Source organism: Gorilla gorilla, chromosome 8, assembly GCF_029281585.2.
Source record: "Gorilla gorilla gorilla isolate KB3781 chromosome 8, NHGRI_mGorGor1-v2.1_pri, whole genome shotgun sequence".
Lineage (NCBI taxonomy): Eukaryota > Metazoa > Chordata > Mammalia > Primates > Hominidae > Gorilla > Gorilla gorilla.
The window spans coordinates 131,605,800-131,628,734 of record NC_073232.2 but is presented as its reverse complement, the minus strand read 5'-3'; the positions used below and the strand labels follow the sequence as shown (position 1 = coordinate 131,628,734).

The following is a 22,935-nucleotide window of genomic DNA, read 5'->3' as shown; positions in this document are numbered from 1 at the left end:
ATCACATTTATGAAGATTTTAATGACAAGGGAAAACATTTTTGATACTATGTTAAGAAAAGAGGTAAGAAACAAAACCACATGTATATGTATGGGGAAAAAAGCTAGAAGAAATTACATGAAGGTGTTAACTATGGCTCTGTCTGAGATGTAAAATTAGCGGTGACTTTCTTTCCTTATAATTTTCTGTGTTTTTTAGCAAAATAATTTACCAATTACTATGACTTAACCAATAACAAACAGGGAGATTGAAAAAGCTGCAACATGGCCTGGAAAACAATTGTTCCTCCCACAGACATTCCTGTGGTCCACTGGGGAAGTGAGCAGCCTGGGACTGCAGTGGTTAACTCCCCACCAGGCTCAGGAGAGAAGGAGTGTCCACCCTCAGACCCGGTGGGAATCAGGATCCCTGACCCCTCTACTTTTAACTCCACCAGACCACATAAGCAGGTGAATATGTTATGGGTTCAACTGGATCCCCTAAAGAAGATACACTGAAGTCCTAATCCCCATTACCTCAGAACGTGACCTTATTTGGAAAGAGCGTCGCTACAGAGATAATCAAGTTAAAATGAGGTCATTAGGGTGGGCCCTAATCCAATATGAGTGGTGTCCTCATGAAAAAGGGGAAACTTGGCCAGGTGTGGTGGCTCACGCCTGTAATCCCAATACTATGGGAGGCCAAGGCAGGAGGATCACCTGAGATCAGGAGTTCAAAACCAGCCTGGCAACCTGGTGAAACCCCGTCTCTATTAAAAATATAAAAAAAATTAGCCGGGCACAGTGGCGGGTGCCTGTAATCCCAGCTACTCGAGAGGCTGAGGCAGGAGAATTGCTTGAACCTGGGAGGTGGAGGTTGCAGTGAGCTGAGATTGTGCCATTGCACTCCAGCCTGGGCAACAAGAGCAAAACTCCATCTCAAAAAAAAAGAAAAAAAAAGGGGGGGGGAACTTAGAGACAGACATTCACACAGGTAGAAGACCGAGTGAAGGTGAAGACAGGGATAGGGCTGATGAGTCTACAGCCACAGAACACCAAATAATGACAGCAAACCCACAGAAGCCACGGGAGAGGCCTGGAACAGCTTCTCCCTCCCAGCCTTCAGAACGAACCAAACCTGCTGACACCCTTATCTTGGACTTCCAGCCTCCAGAACTGTGAGACAATAAACTGCTGCTGCTTAAGCCACCTGGTCTCTGGTATTTCACTATGGCAACCTCAGGAAAAACTAATGCAGTAGGGGAGAGAGCCTGCCTTGGAGTCAAATCATGGGAAGACCCTGGCAAGACCTTGTTTCTCTGGGACTCAGTTCACTTATCTGGAAATGGGAGACCTGGCCTAGAACAGTGGGTTTCAAACTCAAATTTAGCCCTAGAATGAAATCTGACACGAAAGCCCAAATATAAAAGGTAAAATAAAGCCCAATTGGGTAAAAGCCTGGTCTGGATCACACACTCTCCCTGCAGAGCAGTCTTTGAAAACCACAACTCCAGGTGATCTGTAAAATCCCTGCCACCACTCCATTCTAAGACTGTCCAAACAAGAAACCCACGGACAGCATCGCTGGGCATCTTGCATGTGCCTGAGCTCGTGCCTTCTCTTTCAAGGAGCTTCCGGCCGTAGTGGGGAGGTGAGACTAACACCGCAAAGACAGCGGGGCCACCCTTCCCTCCTGAGAGCTCCAGCTGCGGACAGGTCACCTGATGTTCCAAACCCAACACATCTAAATTTATTTCACCCTCCAAGGACAAGCAGATGCTGTGCCTTATCACAGCACGGCTAGGTGGCAGAACGACAGACATGACGCGCCCTTATCACCCCAAGGACAGCAATGACGTCTGCAGAGACTTGGTTTCCCTGACGATGAAATCAAGAGCTCACGTGCCAGCCAGGCAGGCCTGAAGGGGACTGGGTCACCAAGACGTGTGAGATTCTGATCATCCTCTCAGGGGCCCCAGACTCATCAGGGGGCACAAAGATAACAAAGAAAGGGGGAAACAGTGTCACCATTCCCTCTGCCCCACTGTGGAATCAGGCAGTGTATTTGGTCTTTATTCATTTGATTTTTAATTAGACAAAGAACATGCCAATTCATTCTTTTTAAAAAAAAAAAAAAAATCTTACAGATAAAGCCAGTGTCCCCTCTGACCTTCACGCCTTCCCTGGGGGTAACCATTGTTAGGACTCGGGGCTGCAGGCTTCTAGATGACACACGTCCTTTCAAGGAAACACACTGGGCCAGAGCAGGGGCCTGGGCAGAGTGTGATGCTTCCAGCTTCCCTGGGCAAACTGTGGAGCCATGGGGAGGAAGGAAGGCTGAGGACTGCAGGAATCAGGGCGGGCTTCCAAGAAGAGGAAGCTGGAGGCAGTGCTCTAGGAAGAGGAGGATTCCGATGACTCCAAGGCAACAGTCTCTGGGACACTGAACCCACTTCGCCTCAGCACAAAAACAGCTGGCCTCATTCATCATGTGTAGCCGATTCAGCTTCTCTGGGAAACTCCAAAACCCTCTCAAAGGGTCCTCAACCTCTGCCCTCAAACCACTATCGCCGTGAGGATGACGATGACAATGACGATGCTGATGACAATGATGGCCTGTGTGCAACACTCTGCTGGCCCTCCCAGAGTCTCTACCAGGTTGGTGTTAGTGTCTCCAGTTTACACACAAAGAAACTGCAAACTAGAGAAAGTAAGCTACTTGCTCAAAGTCACAGGGCTGGCAGCAGCAGCACCACCACTTCATCTTGATGACAGTGACAGAGATCCTTCCAGGAGCCCTCGCTGCTGGACAAGGGTGGCCTGTGACACAAGTCCGGCGACTGCAGCAATGCCTAGCACAGAGGAGGAGCTTAACAAGTATCTGTTAGCCAGTGTCTGGTTTAAAGAACATGCGCAGGCTGGGCGCAGTGGCTCACGCCTGTAATCCCAGCACTTTGGGAGGCCAAGGCAGGTGGATCACATGAGGTCAGGAGTTCGAGACCAGCCTGGCCAACATGGTGAAACCCTGTCTCTACTAAAAACACAAAATTAGCTAGGCGTGGTGGCAGGTACCTGTAGTCTCAGCTACTTGGGAGACTGAGGCAGGAGAATTGCTTGAATCTGGGAGGCAGAGGTTGCAGTGAGCCAAGATTACACCACTGCACTCCAGCCTGGGGGACAGAGTGAGACTCCATCTCAAAAAAACAAAAAATGGAACATGGCAGTTGGGCAGAGTGGCTCACACCTGCAGTCTCAGCTACTCAGAAGGTTGATATAGGAACATTACTTGAGCCCTGCCTGGGCAACATAGTGGGATTCTGTCTCAAAAAATATATATCAGAGAAAGATAAAGAAGGAAAGGAGGAAAGAAAGAAAGAGGAGGGGCGGGGGAGAAGGGGGGAGAGGGAGAGAGAGAGAGAGAGAGAGAGAGAGACAGAGAGAGAGAGGCAAGGCAGGCAGGGCAAAGCAGGCAGGCAGGCAATGTTGGGTGAATAACCAAGTACTAGGCTACTTCAAGGAAATCTTCACACTATGAAGATGGTTTTTTTTTTCCCCATGTTAAAAGATTCTACATTTTCCTCTAGGAATCCCCCACAGCCTGGGACTTCTGCTCCTGGAAACAGTTAAGGCTTTGGCAAGAGGCTCTCCCACAAGGCAATTCGATCTCCCCTGTCTGTCTGTGAGGGTTCGGGGCACTGCTGTGGCACGCCAGACGCAGCAGCTACTTTCTGTGAACAGTCTCCTCATAAACGTCAGTCCTGTTGGGGGGTGGGGAGGGGGCCTTGATTTATTATATAGCTTTTGGACAGTTCCTACAGAAATATTGCCAAACAGTGGAATAATCAACTCTTTCACTCAAGCCCCCTCAGACTTTTTTTAATGAAAGAATAAAGTACGCAATGAGCCTGAGCTAAATAAATAAAAATGCCACACTTTTGCCCAACAGACCTTTCTGCGTCACTGAGAAATATTTGCAGACCTCAACAATCTTTTATCTTCGTGATGACGTTCCAGCCTTCCAAGTTTCGGACATCCTAAGAAATTCTTTGATTTGGGCTCTCTAATGATCTCCCATGAACAATCATCCCATTAACTAATAAAGTCACTATCTGATGTTTCACCGAGCAGACATTAGAGAACCCCTTCTTCCTCTCATGGTCTGTCTGCCCTGTGCCAGTTCTGTTGAAAATCCGTTAGTTCATACGTGGGGCTCACACTGGAAGCAGAGAGATGGGTGGCAAGGAATCTCTCTCTCTTTTTTTTTTTTTTTAGAGGGTCTCGCTCTGTCGCCTAGGCTGGAGCGGTGCAGCAGCACATTCATAGCTCACTGTATCCTCGGACTCCTGGGTTTGAGCAATCCTCCTGCCTCCGCCCCTCAAAGCACTGGGGTTCCAGGCTTGCGCCGCTGCAGCTGGCCTAGGAATCTGTCTCAATGCTCAGGCCTGCACCGCTGCACCTGGCCTAGGAATCTGTCTCAGTGCTCACGGCTGCCACTCACAGTCCTGGCTTCCAGGTTGAAGAGAAGGCAACATCCATCCACCCACTCATGCTGCTACAGCAATGGAGACGCCCAGATGGAGAGCCCGTGGTCCAGGCCCTCAGGGAGCTCCCAGAGAGATCCTTTAAGCCAGGAGGGACGCCACTTCCTCCAGGGAAGTGGGGATAGATCTTTGCCTTGGTTCTGCAGCTCAGCAACCTGCTCCATACCCTTCTGGAACTTTCTTGATTTGTCACCTCATCTTAATTTCAGTCGGTCTCCCATGCTCCTTGGTGGATGAGCTCCAGGAGATCAGCGATCTGCTCAGCTCCCCCGTGGACAGCACGTTTTCAGTGCTCACTAAACATGCATTGAATAAGCAGAGGAACTCGCCGCACACACTTACAAGATACAAGAGAGACAGAAACGTCCACCCCTTTGAGCACCTAAGGAGTCTCCCTGCCTTGAGTACTGGCTGGGGCCCTGCCCACATGTTTATGCAGCAATATGCTCAATGGGGAGTTGCAAGGTGTCACTCCAGACCAGGGACCTGGCTCTCCTGGGCGGCTAACTCTCCCCTTGAAACCTATTTACTCCACCACCAATGGGTGGTGGACAAGATGCTCTCCAGTCCCCTGAGCTAAGGATTCTGTGAAAACCTGACATCACTGTGATCATGACTCCGACTACAGCTTCAGAGGAAACCAACCTGCCCCAGGAGCCACCAGCTTCCCCTCCCTACTTAGTGGCTGTGAGACTGTGGCTGAGTCATGTACCGTGCTGAGCTGCCTCATCCAGATGGTGAGGATGGTGGGCGGGGGGAGGGGTGGGTTACAGCAGATGCTACCTACAGTGCCTCCTAAGGCCAGACTTTAATTACTTTAAGTGTAAACTACTGGCTAAGGTTAAATGGGTACAGCAAACACATGTCACCAATTTTTTTAGAAGAGCTCTAATTTCAAATATTTCACCTCATTCATTCTTTCATTCACCCAGTATTAATGAACCCCTATTACGTGCCAGACACTGTTCTCATAGTGAACCAGGCAAGAAACAGTTGCAATTAACATAGAACATCTAGTACAGTGTGGGAGACAGAAAATACACAAGTAAACGAAAAGATGGCTTCAGACGGAGTTATGGGTAAGAACATTAAATAAACAGCACTATGGGAAAGGATGCAATTAGAAGGAGGGTATGGTTCCTTTTTAGAAGGCTTCTCTATGGAGATGATATTTGGACTGAGACCTTAAAGTCCCCTGGAAGAAAAAGTGTGAGGAAGAACATTCCGGGTAGAGAGAACAGGTGCAAAGGCTCTGGGCTGGAGACAAGCGTGTGTTATTCAAAGGACAAAAGGGAGACCAGCTTGTGAATGGAGGAGGAGGGAAGGGTCCAAGATGAAGGTGAGGGCCAGCTCACATAGGGCAGCACAGGGAAGGCACTGCCAAAAGGACCATGGATAGGATTTAGAGAGTCCATGGACTGGGGTGGAGAAAAATGTCATCTTTCTTTTCACCGACCTCTAACTGAAAATTTGCACTTCCTTCAATTATGAATGTAGACAACAACCTACAATGATGTCAGCAGTGCCTGGGACTTGTCACCGGCAGAAATCAAAGATCCATTCCTATCAGTTGTTGCAGATATCTGAAAAGCTCACTCAGGTTCACGACAAGTTCAAAATTACAATAGCTGGCCGGGTGCAGTGGCTCACGCCTGTAATCCCAGCATTTCAGGAGGCTGAGGAGGGAGGATCACTTGAGCTCAGGAGTTTGAGATCAGCCTGGGCAACACGGCAAAATCCCATCTCTACAAAAAATACAAAAATTAGCTGGGCATGGTAGTGCACGTTTGTAGTCCCAGCTACTCAGGAGGCTGAGGTGGGAGGATAGCTTAAGCCCAGGAAGCAGAGGTTGCACTGAACCAAGGTCACGCCACTGCACTCCAGCCTGAGCGACAGAGTCAAACCCTGAGGCAAAAAAAAAAAAAAATCAAAATTACAATAGCTATTAGACCCACAGTTAGACCTTATAAAGTATTAACAAAGAAGCACATATATTTCTGTATCATAAATTTTAGAAGTATGTAGTAAGTATATTTAAAAAGGATCAGTTTCCTCTGTAACCCTATGTATTCTATTTTATATATAAAAGCATTCTTCTGATAAGGGGTCTACAGGCTTCACCTTAGGGCAAAGTGCTTACAAGCCGCAGTAAGGAGTCTGGGTTTTACTGAGTGGAATGGAGAGCTGTTGGGTTGGTTTCAGCAGGAGAATGATTTCACAGGGTCCAGTTTTCATTTTTCAAAAATCACACTGGCTGCTAGGTAGAGATGGTCTGTGACTGTCCAGGGCAGGGCTGAAGGCAGAAGGCCAGGGCTTTAACAGACCACTGTTCGGGGCCATCCAGACATGGCGGCATCCTGGGGTCCTCATGGGTTCTGCCCTCAGCTCTGATCAAGAGCCTTCTCATGGCACCACCTCACACCGTAAAGGGGCCCTGTCCCCTTGGCGCAAAGCCTGTCCCAGGACATCCTCCCAAAGAACTTCAGAAAGTGAGCTCATGTGTCCACAAGAAAAATAAATGTGGTATTGGCCACTGTTTGGTTTGTGTATTGGTCTAGGAAAGAAATGAGAATTTTATTTTAAAAAGCCTTCCAGCAGGACCCCAGCAGAGACTGGGCAAACACCTCAGCGACGGACTGTAAACAGTGGGAAGGCCCAGACCCTGGCCCCGTGGCCACGAGCTGCAGCCCCACGGCTCACGTCAGCCTTCCTGCCCTTCCCGGGCCTCTCTCCCACGGCACTCACACACAGAGCCTTTTCAATACCCTCCGGCAGAACAGAAGAATCCATTTCCACACGCCAGCACGCACTTTCCTCACACCATCCCAGGGGAGTGGGCCCTGCCAAGAGGCCAGTTTATGCACCTAGAAGGACAGACAGGGCTGGGGCCCATGGTCGCGGCGGCGGGGTGGTCCATGGACAGAGAAAAGCTCAGAGCCAAATCCTGTGCTCCCAGGTCCCCCACAGTGGAAGTGAATGAGGTGGGGCCAGGCAGACTGGAAGCTGAGGGACACTCAGGTGCTCCCAGGGCGATGCCTGGAAGCTTATGGGGAGGAGGCCTAGAGTGAGGAAATCAACCTCCACCTCCCAAGTTGAAGCGATTTTCCTGCCTCAGCCTCCTGAGTAGCTGGGATTACAGGCACCCGCCACCATTCCTGGCTAATTTTTGTGTTTTTAGTAGAGGTAGGGTTTCCCCATGTTGGCCGGGCTGGTCTCCAACTCCTGACCTCAGGTAATCTGCCTGCTTCGGCCTCCCAAAGTGCTGGGATTACAGGCATGAGCCATCACACCCATCCTAGATCTAAGAGTCTTAATTTGGGAGGAGGGGGCTGGGAGGGACACCAGGCCTTGGCAGGGCTAGTTAATCTCAAAGTATGAGAAGCTGTGTCTCAGGGGAGAGGTGGAAAGCCAGGGTGCACTGGCTCTTTGAATCTAGGAATAGGTTGGCACTGAACCTAGTCCTAGACTATGGACTGAATGTCCGCATCCTCCCTGCAACACACATGTTGAAACCTAACCCCCAGCGTGACGTTATTTGGAGGTAACGCCTTTGGGAGGTGATTTGGTCATGAGGGTGGAACCATCATGAATAGGATTAGTGCTCTTATAAAAAGAGACAAGAGCTCTCTCTCTCTCTCTCTCTCTCTCTCTCTCCCCCTCCCTCCCTCCCCCGCCCCACCATGCAAGGATACAAGAAGACAGCCAACTGTAAACCAGGAAAAACTGATGAGGACACCAGATCTGCTGGCATTTTCATCTTGGACTTCCCCACCTCCAGAACAATGAAAGATAAATGTCTGTTGTTTAAGCCACCTGGTCTGTGGGAATTTGTTAAAGCAGCCCATGCTAAGACATAGGTTACATGAAGGAGAAAAAGGCGGCCCAGTGGCTCACACCTGTAATCCCAACACTTTGAGAGACCAAGATGGGCTGATCACTTGAGGCCAGGAGTTTGAGACCAGCCTGGCCAACATGGCAAAACCCTGTCTCTACTAAAAATACAAAAATTAGCTGGGCGTGATGGCAGGCACCTGTAATCCCAGCTACTTGGGAGTCTGAGGCACAAGAATTGCTTGAACCCAGGAGGCACAAGAATTGCTTGAACCCAGGAGGCAGAGGTTACAGTGAGCCAAGATCACACCACTGCACTCCAGCCTGAGCAACAGAGCAAGACTCCATCTCAAAAAAAAAAAAAAAAAAAAAAAGTAGGTGTCTGCGTTGCTGGTGTGTGAACTGTAGCAGAAACGGGACAGTTCTACAGTAACCAGCTATCCCAGCAAAAGCTTTTCTGCAGGGGGAAGGAGGTTTTTTTTGTTTTTGTTTTTGTTTTTTGAGACAGAGTTTCACTCTAGTTCCCCAAGCTGCAGTGCAATGGCACAATCTTGGCTCACTGCAACCTCTGCCTCCCAGGTTCAAGTGATTCTCCTGCCTCAGCCTCCCGAGTAGCTAGGATTACAGGCATGCGCCACCACGCCCAGCTAATTTTGTATTTCTAGTAGAGATGGGGCTTCTCCATGTTGGTCAGGCTGGTCTTGAGGGAAGGAGCTTTTTAGTCTGCACCCACTGGCATTGTGGGTTGCAAGTTTGTCTAGTATCCACTCTGGGATATAAAAAAGAAACCCAGGAAGCTCACCGCTGTGTCGTCCCTCATGGCTCGAGGTCCCCAGCCAGTCTGCCTTCTTCTCTCCCGGCTTTCAAAATCTTATGTTTGTTTTATACATAATGTCCAGGGTTTTTGACTGTCCTTAGCGGGAAGGACAGGAAACACCGCATCTACTCCCTCTTGTCTGGAACCATAAATCCTATATTTCATATTTTCATCTTTTATATTTTTGAGAAACACATGAATCAAATATAGCAAAATGTTAAGATTTCTCTCATCTGGATGGCAGATACATGAATGCTCAGTATCTGGCTCTCAATGCTCTTCTTCTATTTATTAGAAACACTTCATAAGTTGAGTGGTCACTTACACCTCATTTATTCTTTCCTTCCCTCGTTCATCCAACTAACATCTATTGTGCCCCTCCTGTGAAGCAGGCACCAACTACGCAGTGGTGAATTTTAACAATCCAGTTCCTCCCCAAAGAGCCCTGAGGAAGGGTGCTCTGGCAGAAGAGGACAGGTGCTCTGAGAGACTCTGGTCTGGAGCTCATTTAAATTCAGGAGTCAAAAGAGGCTTCTCTGAGGAAGTGGCCTTCACATCTGGCTGTGCCCCATAGCACTCCTGGCATCACCACCTGCAGACAGTTTAGCCAGGGCCGGGAAGCACCGCCCTGCCAGGTGAGCGTGGCTGTGCGCAGGTGCCCGCTTCTCACATTGCTCCCCTTGGAGATGCTTTCCTCCTGTTGTAAGCTCTCACCTCCAACTCAACACCCCAGAAAGGTCTCTCCGAGCAGCCCTGTGGCCCTGTGGATGAGTGCAAGACGTTCCCTGGGGCCACAGTGAATGGGTTGTGAGGTAACATCCCTCTTTTGGGAGAAGCTGGGCTCAGCATCCAGGAATGGCTTTCTGGCAGCCAGCAGACCCAGGATGAAAATGACAGAGAAGGCTTGGCTCACCAGAAAGGGGGTACTTGCTGGGCACACATGGGTGAGTTGCAACCATGGCAACTAAGGTCTCCTCCCCAGTCCCACAACAGGCCCTATTGTCTCTGAGCCAAAATTAGCATGAAGAACAAAATGGTCCCCCATGAGGAAATGGCCAGTCACCAGAGGGGTTCTCCCTGGCTCCCCTCTCTGAAGGCCCCCTGCAAAGTCTCAGTGGTCAAATCCTCCCCAGTAAGCTACAGCCCCAGGAACACAGCCCCTCTTCTCTTCCACCCGACCTCTACTGCCTCCAGCAGAAAAGCTGATCATCAAGGGTGCACATGGCATCCATGGCACCATGGTGTCTGTGGGAACTCCGGAAAGCACGCCAGTGTGCAGAGGGGTATGGGCCCCTGGTCTCCCGAGGAGGGCACCAGCTAAGCCCTTTACATAGATGGTCTCATCTCACCCACTCCACCACCCTATGACTGGCTTCACAGACAGTGTTACAGCTGGGGAAACAGGCTCAGCAGGATAAATTAACTTGTCATGTGGCCAGTAGAGAGGGCAGGATCTGAACCCATGTCTGCCTGGACCCAGAGCCCCCGATCCCTCAGGCCAGCAGGATTCTTGGCCCGAGAACACCATGAGGATTCTGATGTGCCTGGGATTTTAGGGATGGAAGGTGGGTCTTGAGGATGTTTCCTGACCTTTCAGGATCCCGCCTTGCTTCACCTGCTCATGTCTGCCTTCGTGGGGCGGGGCACAGATGGCTTCCTATCACCTATAAACATGGAGTGTGGACTGAGTGGCCCAGGGCCAGGATGGAGCAAGCCTGGGGGTGGCAGGTAAGTCCCCCCGGCCCTGGAAACTGGTGGGGACAGACCGTGAAGAGGCCATTTAGAAAAGCTGAATAAATGGCTACATGTGGCCTTGAATTCCAGGGCAGGCACGGGGCAGCTCACCCGAGGCCCTGGGCAGAAGTCCCCAGAAAAGCTGGGCCTGTGGAGTTCTGGGCAGCACCACCCCGTGCCCAGCCTTCAGTGGACTTGAGTCTTCTTAAACATGTTCAGCACGTCCATGACCTCTGACAATAATAAGCGGATGGGGAGCCCTCAGGCAGTGATGGGGAAGGACCCACCCCAGGGCACAGAGGGGAGAAGGGCCGGGACCCCAAACACTCTGGAGTGGGGCCTCACATCATGCCTGTCCTCTGGGCGCTCTCGCCCAGGCACCCAGGCCTCCTCACCACAGCCGTGTCCTGCGTGGGACCAGGCACAGACCCACTTGGTTGGCTGCTCTTGGAGGTGCCTGGTGTGTGTGTGCTGGATACAGGGGGCTAAGCTGTGCCGCTGAGCCCAGTGGCTCCTCAGGAGCACTGACATCCCCAGCAAGTGGAAAGGGGAGCCCCACCTCCCCCACCTCACCCCACCTCCCCCACCCCACCTGACTCTCAGCTCCCAAAGCCTGGGCTGCCCCCTGAGGGCAGGACCCACAGGCTCCAGGAAGAAAGGGGAGAAGTTATGAGCGGTGGCTCTGTGCTGGGCCTGGCCCACCTCCACCATCCTCCCATCAGCTGTGTGACTTTGGGCCGGTTACAGAACCACTCTGTGCCTCAGTTTCCCCATCTGAAAGGTGAAGTGAAATATTAAATAATAACACCTGCCTCAAACGGTAACTGGGAGGAGGTCACTCTGCCCGGCACATGCCATATATTCAATGAATACTGGTTGCCTGTTTATGTTGATTAGCAAAAAGGTCAGCCTGGAGCCCGTACCTGGAAGCACAATACTGTGTCCACTGATTGGCATTTGCCTCACTGCACAGACAGCTTGGCGGCTCACCCATTTGCCTCACTGCACAGACGGCTTGGCGGCTCACCCATTTGCCTTAATGCACAGACGGCTTGGCGGCTCACCTGCTACTCACTCCCCCCACAGCCCCCAGGCAGGACAGCTTACCTATGGTCCTTCGAAGGTCTTCACACTGGCTAATGTGAGGGAACTTCAGGATTTCTTTCCACTTCTTGCTTTTCCCTTTGCGCTTTCCTCCGCCCCCTGCAGAGATGGGGAAAAAATGCCTGGCTGAGGCTCCAGAGCCTGTGGTGTCCCCGCAGTGAGCCTGCCCACCAGCCTCCTGGGCTGAGAGACAGAGGGACGGGCCGTAGGCCAAGCCAGTGACACACCCCCAGCCCAAGACACACATAAACACACACATTCTTCCTCCCAGGTGGGCTGTGAGCCCCAGTATCCCGCACAGTCCTGCCTGACCCCGGCCCCCTAGCAGTGAGGCCGAGGGCTCCCCTGCACCCCACCCACACCAGGCATCCCCCACGACTGTTCCCCTAGACTAGACCACAGCCTTCCCACAGCAGGGGCCAGGCCTGCCACGTCTGAACGTCCCCTTTAGCTTGGGACATCCCTGTGGGGCAGAGGCACAGGCAGGTGCCCATGGCCCCTCATGGCCCTCATTTTGTCCTCTTGCTTTCTGTGGAGAGTCTCCTTCCCCAGCTGGAGGCTAGATGTTGGGGGACAAGAACTTCAGTTTCCACTTGTCAAGTACCCCCTTCTTCTCGCTCATCACAAACCCCAGAGTCTCCGAGGCTGGAAGGAAGGAGGGACTCCTGAGGGGCCCGCCCTGCCTCACATCCTCCCCAGTGCACACGAGTACTGAGCACGTGGACGTGATGAACATGCACACACACAATGAATGTGCACTAGTAATGAACACATGTAATGAACAGGCACATGTAACGTGTAGAACCACATGAGGTGCACACAGGTGTTCCCGTCATCCTTGCACTCCTGGTCCAAGGGATGATGGACAGGTGTCAGGGCGCACAGGCGCAAACAGTGATGGGGTGAAGCTCTGGGCCTCAGTGTCCCTGAGCCCACCAGCATCTGGGCCTTTGACCTGAAGGCACTGCTGTGCCATGTGGCCAGAGGGCTCCTGGGGACCAAGGTGCCGTCACCCACTCTCCACCCTTACAGTGGCGCTTAGCCACCATCTATCCATGACTCACCACAGGTCACGGAGCCCTTTGTGCCCCTTGGTTATCAGGGTTTTATGTAGCTCATCTGCTTGCTCCAGGTGGGTATGCAGCCCCTCCACTCTCTCACCCTCCCAGGAACCAGCTGGGCAGGACAAGGCCCCTTCTGCACACCAGCAACCCAGGGGAGCCCAGTGGCACTCAGCTCCAGCCCTCTCCCAGCCAGCCCAACCTGTCCTCCACCTTGCTCTGGCCCTGTGGCCGTCCCCTGCTGCCTAGGCAAGCCTGGACAAGCACCCACCCTCTCTGAGTCCTCATCTGTGAAGTGGAGACAGTAAGGCCTTCCTCCCAAAGCTGAAAGGAGGGATAACAAGGTAGCATGTGTTTAAAAGTAGGCACAGAACTGGGGATTCTTAACTGTCATCCAAGCTATCCTGGAAAGCAAGGTCATAGCCCTGATTAGCCAGTGCAACTGCCTCTGAGAATGGGACCAGAACTCTGCTCCTGCTCCAGGAAGCAGGAGAGGGTGCTGATGGGGAGGAGTCCATCTCTCTCCTCTCCTCTCCTTGCATCTTCAACCCAACTCCCTCCTCTCCAGCTAGCCCCAGTGTCCTCCTCTCAAATCTCCACAGACGGCCAAGGCCTCACACTCCGAGGGACAGAAGGAATGCGTATTGGGCACCTGCCGTGGTGAGGCTCCATCTGTACATTATCTTGTTTAATCCTCAGAATGACTCTTTGAGGAAGAAATCACTGGGCCTGCTGGTGGCTCGACCCACACCACACTCACTCTTTCTGCCAACGGGGGCCACACACACAAGTGCACACACATTTCACGCACACATAAACATACACGCACATACTGCTCAGCCATGCACTAGCCCTGCCCAGGGCCAAGCCCCTCACCTGCAGGCTTCACCCTTACTCTACAAGGCAGGAACTTTTTTTTTTTTCTTTTTTTGAGACAGAGTCTCACTCTGTCACCCAGGATGGAGTGCAATGGCACGATCTCGGTTCACTGCAACCTCTGCCTCCCAGGTTCAAGCGATCCTCCTGCCTCAGCCTCCCAAGTAGCTGGGAATACAGATGTGCACCACCACACCCGGCTAATTTTTCATATTTTCAGTAGAGACAGGGTTTCACCATGTTGGCTAGGCCAGTCTCAAACTCCTGACCTCAAGTGATCCGCCTGCCTTGGCCTCCCAAAGTGCTGGGATTACAGGCATGAGCCACTGCACCTGCCCGGCAAGAACTATGATATACCCAGTTGACAGACGAGGAAAGCGAGGCATGGGGGAAAGGTAGCAAGTCACCTGTGGCCCCGTGGCTCATAATTGGCAGAGCCAAGACCCCAGCCTGAGCAGAATCCAGACCCTGGGCCCTGGCTCTTGCTGTTCTCTCTGTAAACCACCATTTTGGGTGCCCTGAATACAAGAGAAATTCTCAGAGGATCAAAGAGAAAGCTGGTGTCAGACTTCAGGAGTGACGCGGCAGCCATGACGGGAGCAGAAGCAAGGATCTAGCTGGGGACCCAGCCTGTGAGCTCCCAGAAAAGCTGCAGGCCAGACCGGAGGCCCGCAGGGTCACCAGTGTGACCCTTAGGTGGCTTGTTTGTCTGCTTGCTTGTTCACTGAACCAGTTGCCAACATTGAAAAATTAGGAGATTCCCAGGAGCTCAGATGAGGACACAAAGGCACAAGAATGATATAATGGACTCAGGGGACTTGGGGGAAGGGTGGGAGGGAGGTGAAGGATAAAAGACTACACACTAGCTACAGTGTACCTCGCTCAGATGACGTGTGCACCAAAATCTCAGAAATCACCACTAAAGAACATTCCATGCAACCGAACACCACCTGTTCCCCCAAAACTATTGAAATAAATAAAAATGAGGAGATTTCACATCAAAATCCAGATCTTGGACGTCTCTCCCACAGCCAGGCACCCCACATGGCAAGAATCAGCCAGAGCTGGGCAGCAGCTGCTCGGGGGACAGCACATGTGGCCTCCAGACAAGTCAATCCTCATCTAGCCGCAGCCCTCATTCAGGCAGCCTAGAGGTTCTTCTATGCATGCCCAGATAGGGCCACCCTCTCAAGAAATCAGCCTAAACCCTAGCTCAGCAGAGTCTGATGTCCCCATCCCAGCAGCTGCAAGGCCTGGGAGGGTCGTTAGAACTCGACGGGTCCATCCCCTGCTCCCCATTCCTCTCGCACACTACTGATTCTCAGACCTGGCAGGCATGAAGCACCATTTTTTGCATATGGCAAAATATGCATAACATAAAATGGACCAGTTTAACCATTATTTAGGTGAATGAGTCAGCTGCATTAAGGACGTTCCCACTGCTGTGGAACCATCACCACCTTCCATCTCCAGGACTCTTTCATCATCCCAAACTGAAACTCTGAACCCATTAAACATTAACTCCCATTCCCTCCTTCCTCCTAGCCCCCGGCAACCTCTCTCCTACACTCCATGTCTATGATTGTGACTACTCTAGATACCTCGTATAAGGGAATCATACATGTTCTTTTGTGTCTGTTCTTTCACTTAGCGTAATGTCCTCGAGCTTCGCCCATGTTGGAGCATGTGTCAGAACTTCATTTGTTTTGAAGGCTGAATAATATTCTGTTGTATGGGTATACAACTTTTTGTTTATCATTCATTTGTGGATAAACACATGGGCTGTTTCTACCTTTTAGCTATTACGTATAACGCTGCTATGGGTATTTGCATACAAGTATCTGTTCAAGTCCCTGCTTTCCATTCTTTTGGTATATACTCAGGAGGGAAATTGCTGGATTATATGGTATATATGTTTAAGTTTTGGGGGAACTGATGAAGCACTCTTGACAATACAGATTGCTAGGCTGTACCCCAGTCCTCTGTGATTGGACCCCAGGAATGTGACTTCTTAAAAGGATCCCCAGGTGACTCTCAGGCAGCCAGTCTATGGAACCCAGGAGTCTATTTTATACACGCACACTTATAGATTTATTCATTAAGAAAGTTAACATAGGTTCACTGATTCGTTCAACCAATATGTGTTGAGCACATACTAAGCGGCAAGCCCTCTGCAGGTGCCGGACGCAGTGTCGCTAGCAGGGAAGACAGACACATCCAATGCGTTACCTCAGTGGTTCCCAACCCCAGCGACGGCCTCCCAGGGAACATTTGGCAATGTCTGGAGACATTTTTAATTGTCACCACTGGGTGGAGAGGTGCTACTGGCAGCTAGTGGGTGCAGGCCAAGGATGTGGTTAAACATTGCGCTGTGCACAGGACAGACCCCTGGAACAAAGAATGGTTGGCTGTAAAATGTCAAGGGTTGGGACGAGATGTGGTGGCTCATGCCTGTAATCCCAGCACTTTGGGAGGCCAAGCTAGGAGGATTGCTTGAGCCCAGGAGTTTAGACCAGCCTAGGCAACATAGCGAGACTCCGTCTCTACTAAAAATAAAAATAAAATGAGTAGCTGGGCGTGGTGGCGCACAGGAGGATTGCTTGGGCCCAGAAGTTCAAGGCTGCAGTGAGCTATGATCATGCCACTGCACTCTAGCCTGGGTGCAGAGCAAGACCTCATCTCAAAAGAAAAAGTCAGTCAAGGGTAGGGATGTGGAAAAATGCTGCTTTACTTAATGACCATTTTACCAACATTTAGGAAAAGAACAGGGGTTGGGGGAGATCTGTTAGTGATGGGGCAGCTGTGGTGGGGTTGGAGGCGGCGGGAAAGGTAAGCCACTTGGAGGCAGCCCCAAGCCGAGGGTGCAGACTCTCCAGCTATGGCCTGGGCTCACTTTCCTCCTCAACCCTATTTCCTCAGCTTCCAGAATAGGGCAGGGGGACTGTGGTGGGCAGGATAACGCCCTCAGGGATGCCCTAATCCCTAGAACCTGTGAATACGTTAGGTTCCATGACAAATGAGCATTAAGTTTGTGGATGAAATTATGGATAATGATAGGGACATAATCCTGGATTATCCAGGTGGGCCCACTGTCACCAACAGGGTCCTAAAATGTGGAAGAGGGAGAAAGAGCAACCAGTGTCAGAGTGATGCAATGTGACGAAGACTCACCAGCCATTTGCTGGCTTGGAAGACGGGAAGGGGCCACGAGCCAAGGCATGCAGGCCAGGAAGGATTCTCCCCGGAGCCCCCAGGGGGAACACAGCCCTGCTGATGCCTTGACTTTAACTCACTGAGAGTGCGTCAGACTTCCGATCTCCAGAACGGTAAGATACTAAATGTGTGGTGTTTTAATCCACTTAGCTTGTGGCAATTTGTTACAGCAGCAACAGGAAGCTAATACAAGGATGTTCTCAGCAGGGGATCCCCCTAAATGACAGCAGACCCCAGAATGGCCTCTCACCCCATATCTGGCTCCCAGTTCCTCTAAAACTGCCATGAAATAAACCCAACCTTCCTGACTCAGATGGGCTGGGAGAAGATTTCACTTCTTAACAACAAACAAAACCTGCCTCAGAGAAGGCACCACGTCTAGACAAATGTTTGGCTCTCAAGCTGCTGCGGGGTTGTGAAGCTGCATATTTGGTAACTGAAGTATTGGCACTGTTTATTATTTCATAGGACTTGATTGTTTCTCTGTATCCTGAGAGGGGGCAGGGCCCAGCCATGCCACTGTAAAAATTCCTCCTGTGTCCTGGCCGTACGGCCCCCGCTGCCCTAGGCCCATCTCACTGCTGGGGAGGGGTGTTAGGCCTACAAGGGGCTGGGGCCATCACCTCCCACCTCCCCCGTGCTCAGGTCCCAGCAGCAGGTATGGCCAATTCCCAGGCCTGACCACCCATAGGCTCAGCCCGTTCTCCTTGGTCCCATCAGGGCCTCGGTGACTGTCTTCCTAAGCTTTATTTCCCTCCCTGCCTCTGCTCTCAGGGCCTTTACACTCACTGTTCATTCTGCCAGGAGCACCTTCTTCCTACCTTTCTGAATGTTTCTCACCCACACTTCCAGTCTTAGCCTGAATTCTACCTTCCTGGAGGTCTCCTCCGAGCTCGGTTGTGAAGCAGGCCCATTCTCCACGTGCCATGGAAGTGTGTAGGAAGCACTGGTCGGTCAATCTGTCTGTCTCTGTGTTGAACCGCACATCAGCTTACAGATCCATTCTCTCAACGCATGCAGCACACTTTCATGGACTCATTCAACCTCTACGTGCCAAGTGACTGCTGGACTCCCAGACCCAGCCCACAGCTCTCATCACCACCTGAAATCTTCCCACTTATTTGTTTCCTTGCCCGTCATCAGTCTCCCCTGTGCTGATAGCGGACCCGTGGTGTCAGGGACCTGGGTTTCTTTGTTCTCTGTCACCTTCTTCTTGGTCCACTGTAGATGCCCAAACAGTATCTGCTGAGTGAATGCAAGTGTCATGCTTTACGTCCAGCCACCTGGCCACCTGGCAGCCCCTCCAATCCCTGTATACATCATCGTTCCCCCACTCCGACCCTACAGGCGTGGCTTTCTCTGCCAGGAATGCTTGTTCTTCAAGCTCCAGCTCTAGTGTCCCTTCTCATGCTGCCCTGAAAAGGCAGAGGCCCCTGTCTGGATCACATCCTCTCCCAGCTCAGGTCAGACCTGCTCCCAGGAAGGGGGCGGGTGCAGCTAATGCTTGTTTAATTGCAAGCTTCCATTAAGTTACTTGGCTGACTGGGTAAAGGCATGAATGCTTGCAGGAATAAATGACAACCTCCCTCCCTGCCAGCCTTCTGGGCTGAGCACTGACCTGGGCACTGTACATTCGGCCCTCATTCAGGAGGTACTGACCCTATTCACAGATGAGAAAGCTGAGGCTCAGGGAGAGGAATTAATGGAGCCAGGGAATAAGCCACACACCCAGGCGGGAGCACAATCTTCTGCTGGCACTGGCTCACCGCTATTTCCTGACCCAAGGAGCCTCCGGCTTTATTTGCTTTCCCAAAGGATCCTCTGCTGTTCAGGGTGTACCTTCCAGGTACCAGCAACGAGCCAGGGAAGAGGACATGGTCCCTGACCTCATCCAGCTCATTCCATGCATCAAAGAGCAAAGATGAGCAAGACAGCTGGGGTTATAGCCAGGCAGGTAGGGGAGGATGCATGGAGAAGGGTCGCCCCGCCAGGCAAGGGAAAATGGCAGTGACCGAGGCCCAGGGCCGATCAGGGGGGCTCCCACTCTGGGGAAGGCACCAGAGGACCAAGGTGGCCTCGGATCGGAAGGAGTCCAAGACAAAACCTGGAGAAAGGCGGACAACAGCAAGATGGTGTGTCCCCTGATTCATGGCTCGGGCTGCCACTGGCCCTTTAGAAGGGACAGACTCTAGGGAGGGCATTGCTTTTCCAATCCCACTCTCACTCCTGCTTTCTCCAGCCCCGGGGGCCCCCTCGGCTGCCAGCTGCCAGCAATGTCCTCCAGCAGGTTCCCTCCTGCCAGACTGGGGAAGTAGGTTAAGGGGAAGGCAGGGCAGGAGGAAGGAGAGTGGCCAACAAAGGAGGGTGGGGGCCCCGCAGGAGGAGGGCATGTCCTATCAGGGAATGGAGTGCCCGATGGAAGGCAGAAGCCAAGTAATAATAAAAAGCCACTGATTCTTAAGCACGGGCCAAGCACTTGTCACAGTGAGCTACTGAGAGACTAAAGCGTTTCTTTTGCTCCTATGGCTAACCCGGGGAAGAATAACGGTATCATTCCACCCAAAAAACTGCCATGGGAGAAGAGGCTGTCTTGGTGGGGGAAGAAACTGGCTTGCTGTTATTCTTGTTGCCTTTGCTGTTTCTGAGAGTGGTGTTTGTGTTTTCAAGGCAGGGGCTGAAATGAACCGGTGTGGAGAACAGAAGGGAGAAGCTGAGGATGGGGGAGGTGCAGTGCTTGTGGGGAGGGCAGTGGGACGACCTGAGCTCCAGGAAGGCATTGTCCCTGTGGCAGTGTCAGCCCAGTGGGATGTGGCTGGGGTGCAGCGATGATGGGTTCTGAGCAGCGAGCGGCCTACAGCCCCCAGAGCCCTGTGATCGCCTGGCACAGTGGAGTGGAACTGCCAGCCCAGCCCCCTCCTCCAAAGGACACTGACAAAGCCCACAATACCGGTGATGTGGACGGTCTAAGGTCTAACTTACTGGGTTCCTTCAAGCCCAACAGGTTCACATACCATCCTTGGGAGGGATGGGATAGACCTGTGCAAAACAACTGACCCTGGACTGCTTACATGGCCTTTGCTGTACCCCCAGAGTCAGGGGATTTGCACCAGTAACATGTCATCTAGTTCAATCCTCACATCACCCCCGTGACGTAGGTCCTAGTATTGAACCCGTTTGACAGATTCAGAAATAGAGTCCCAGAAAGGAAAGAACCTTGCCTCAATCAGGGAGTGTGTATCATAACCTGAACCAGGCTCTGCTGTTCTGACTCTTAGTCTAATGTTCTTTTCCTCCCTGGTGACAAATGTGCAATCGATCAGAGAAAGGTTCCACGGGGGAAACTGAGGAAGGTTCCACGCATTTGTTGGAAGGAGCTTCCTTCTTGCCCTTAAGTCAGTGGTTGTCGGTGGTCCTTGGACCAGCAGCATCAGCATCACTGGGAGCCAGTTAGAAATGCAGCTTCCTGGGCCCCACCCTGGACCTACAGAATCAGACACTCTGGGGATGGGCCAGCATCGGTAACTTAATGAGCTCTGCAGGTGATTCTGATGCACTCTCACTTTGAGAACCACTGCTGTAAGTCAAGAGAAAGTCCCTGAAATCAGTGAGAAAAGGAATGACGGGACCACTCTTTCTAGAAATTTCCTCCTCTCTGACTTGTTATTTCTGCCCTGTCTACGTCTTCTAAAAAGGACCTGAAGAGACACACACGCTTGGCAAAGTTGACTGAAAAATATTCCTCCCAGCTCCAGAATTTGGTGATCCTGGGCTCTGACTCTGACAAGGTCGCTGCGTCCTGCCTGACTTGAGTCAGGCATTCTTCTCACAGCAGGATGCCTGCCAGGCTTAAAGCCATTAATAGGGCCACTCACAGGGGCAGGGCAAACCGTATGAGTCCCCTCCTATACCGGAAAGCCTAAGGGAGACTGCAGGGAGAGCACCGCTCAGCTGCGGCCTTGAGGGGTCCGGGCCAATGAGACGGCCTCAGGGGCCACTTCCCCCCAACTCTCCCCCAGGCCCTGATCATCTCCCTGTGAAGTTGGGCAGAAGTCACCTCAAGCCTCACACCTATTTTGGGCACACACACACACACACACACACACACACCCATCTACTGAATGCCTCTTTGCCTTCTGGTGACCCTTGGACCTTTATTGTTTACAGATCCCAGAGAAAAGAGAGTCATCCCTGGGGATGGGAAGGCAGGATCTGCAGTGGACCTGCCATGCTTTCTGGACCCTGAATAAGTGGGGGCCTGTTTTCCCATGGGCCACACTCCTCTGGGGCAGACTCCTGGCATCCCCACAGATCAGGACACCCTCACGTCTTTGCATAGGCCCCAACTGGTCATTGTATAATAAAGAATCTGACTGGCCTTTGTCCCTGGTTCCTGAGAGGTAGTCTCTAAGTCCTTGGAATTTTCTGAGTAATAGGAGTGTCTTTTTCATTCATGGTAGGCCCCTGAAGCCATATCTGAGTTTACGCTAACAAGATGACTCATGAGGGGGGCTGGGCATGTCAGAGAGACCAGCCATGGGATTAGAAGGTTGAGGCTTTGGGCCACGTGGTATCACCCTGACTTCCAGGGAGGGACGGGGGGCCAGACGCTGGGTTCGACCATGTGCCCAGTGATTCCATCAATCATGCCAAAATCATGATGCTCCAATAAAAACTCCAGACACTGAGGCCTGGGTGAGCTTCCTGGAAATCACACACCAATGTGCCAGGAGGTGGCACATCCATGGCAGCTTCACATCTGGGACTCAGGCCTTGCCCTGGGCACCTCTCCCTGTCACGGGTTTGGGTATCTTTTTGCAACAATAGAACTGTAATTGTCAGTGTAGCGCTGCACTGGGTTCTGCGAGGGAGTCTAGCGAATTATCCAACCTGAGAGCTTCAGGGGAATCCCTGAATCTGTTGCCGTGGTCAGAAGTGCCAGTGGCCTGGGGACCCCCACCCTTGTGGCAGGTGCCTGGAGTGAGGGTGGTCTTGTGAAGACTGTGCTCTTCATTTGTGATGTCTGCACTAATCCTGGGTAGTTAGAACTGTGTTGCAGCTGTTGAGGCTGCTATGTCTTCAGGAACCTTCAGCACCCTTCAGCCCAGCTCACCACCCATCTCCCAGAATCCTGATTCCAAAGGCTCAAGGAGCAAATCTGATTGGCCAACTCATCTTTTCTCTCCAGGCCACATGTCACAGGTCACTCTAGAGTTTGAAACAATTCAGTGGGTCTGGTCCTTGTATGGAGAGGGCAGGGTGACATGGCATGGCCACCCCAGCTCTCAGCTCAGAGCAGAAGCCCCTGGGTTGGGGCCAGGCACAACCAGACGTAGCAGGAATGGGGCCACAGAAACTACCACCCCCATTTCCAGAATAGTTTGGGGGCACTGCTGGTTAAAGGCACAAGGACATGGGGTAGCGAGGGGCACAGGCTACAGAGACCCCAGGACTTCCCAGCAGAAACTGGCTTGTGGTTCAGAAAAGTCAGCATTATGCTAACGCGGGGGACCACATTTGTTAGAAACCCAAACTATGTCATGAAGCGGGTCTTTCGACTATGAATTTGGAGGGGGAGGAAGGAAAGCCCTGAAAACCGGAGAAGCTGCTCTCAATGCAACTGAATCAGTCTGGGAGGGTCTCAGGTGTCGCAGTGACTGCATGTGGAAGGATCACTCTACCGCGTTCCCAGCCACAAAAGGCCGATGACTCATCTGCAGAGTGGAAGGCAGTGTCACAATTCTGCCTGTGATGTCTGCAGGACTAAAGACTCCATCCAGTTC

At 51.9% G+C, this 22,935-nt stretch overlaps 1 protein-coding gene and 1 long non-coding RNA gene across 3 annotated transcripts in view; one reads left to right on the top strand and one right to left on the bottom strand.

Moving 5' to 3' along the window:
- GRK5 (G protein-coupled receptor kinase 5) overlaps window positions 1-22,935 on the bottom strand; it is a 250,391-nt gene that overhangs the window by 118,857 nt on the left and 108,599 nt on the right. Inside the window, exon 2 of one of the 2 annotated variants that reach the window (XM_031015495.3) lies at window positions 12,009-12,104. In XM_031015495.3, coding sequence (XP_030871355.1) covers window positions 12,009-12,104 — 96 coding nt within the window. Of the gene's footprint in view, window positions 1-12,008; window positions 12,105-22,935 lie in introns of those variants that run through there. The other variant, XM_055353231.2, reaches the window with a different exon arrangement.
- On the top strand, window positions 2,366-4,098 carry LOC134759247 (uncharacterized). The gene is made up of 2 exons (XR_010135295.1): window positions 2,366-2,636; window positions 3,563-4,098. It is a non-coding gene; the product is annotated as an uncharacterized lncRNA (long non-coding RNA).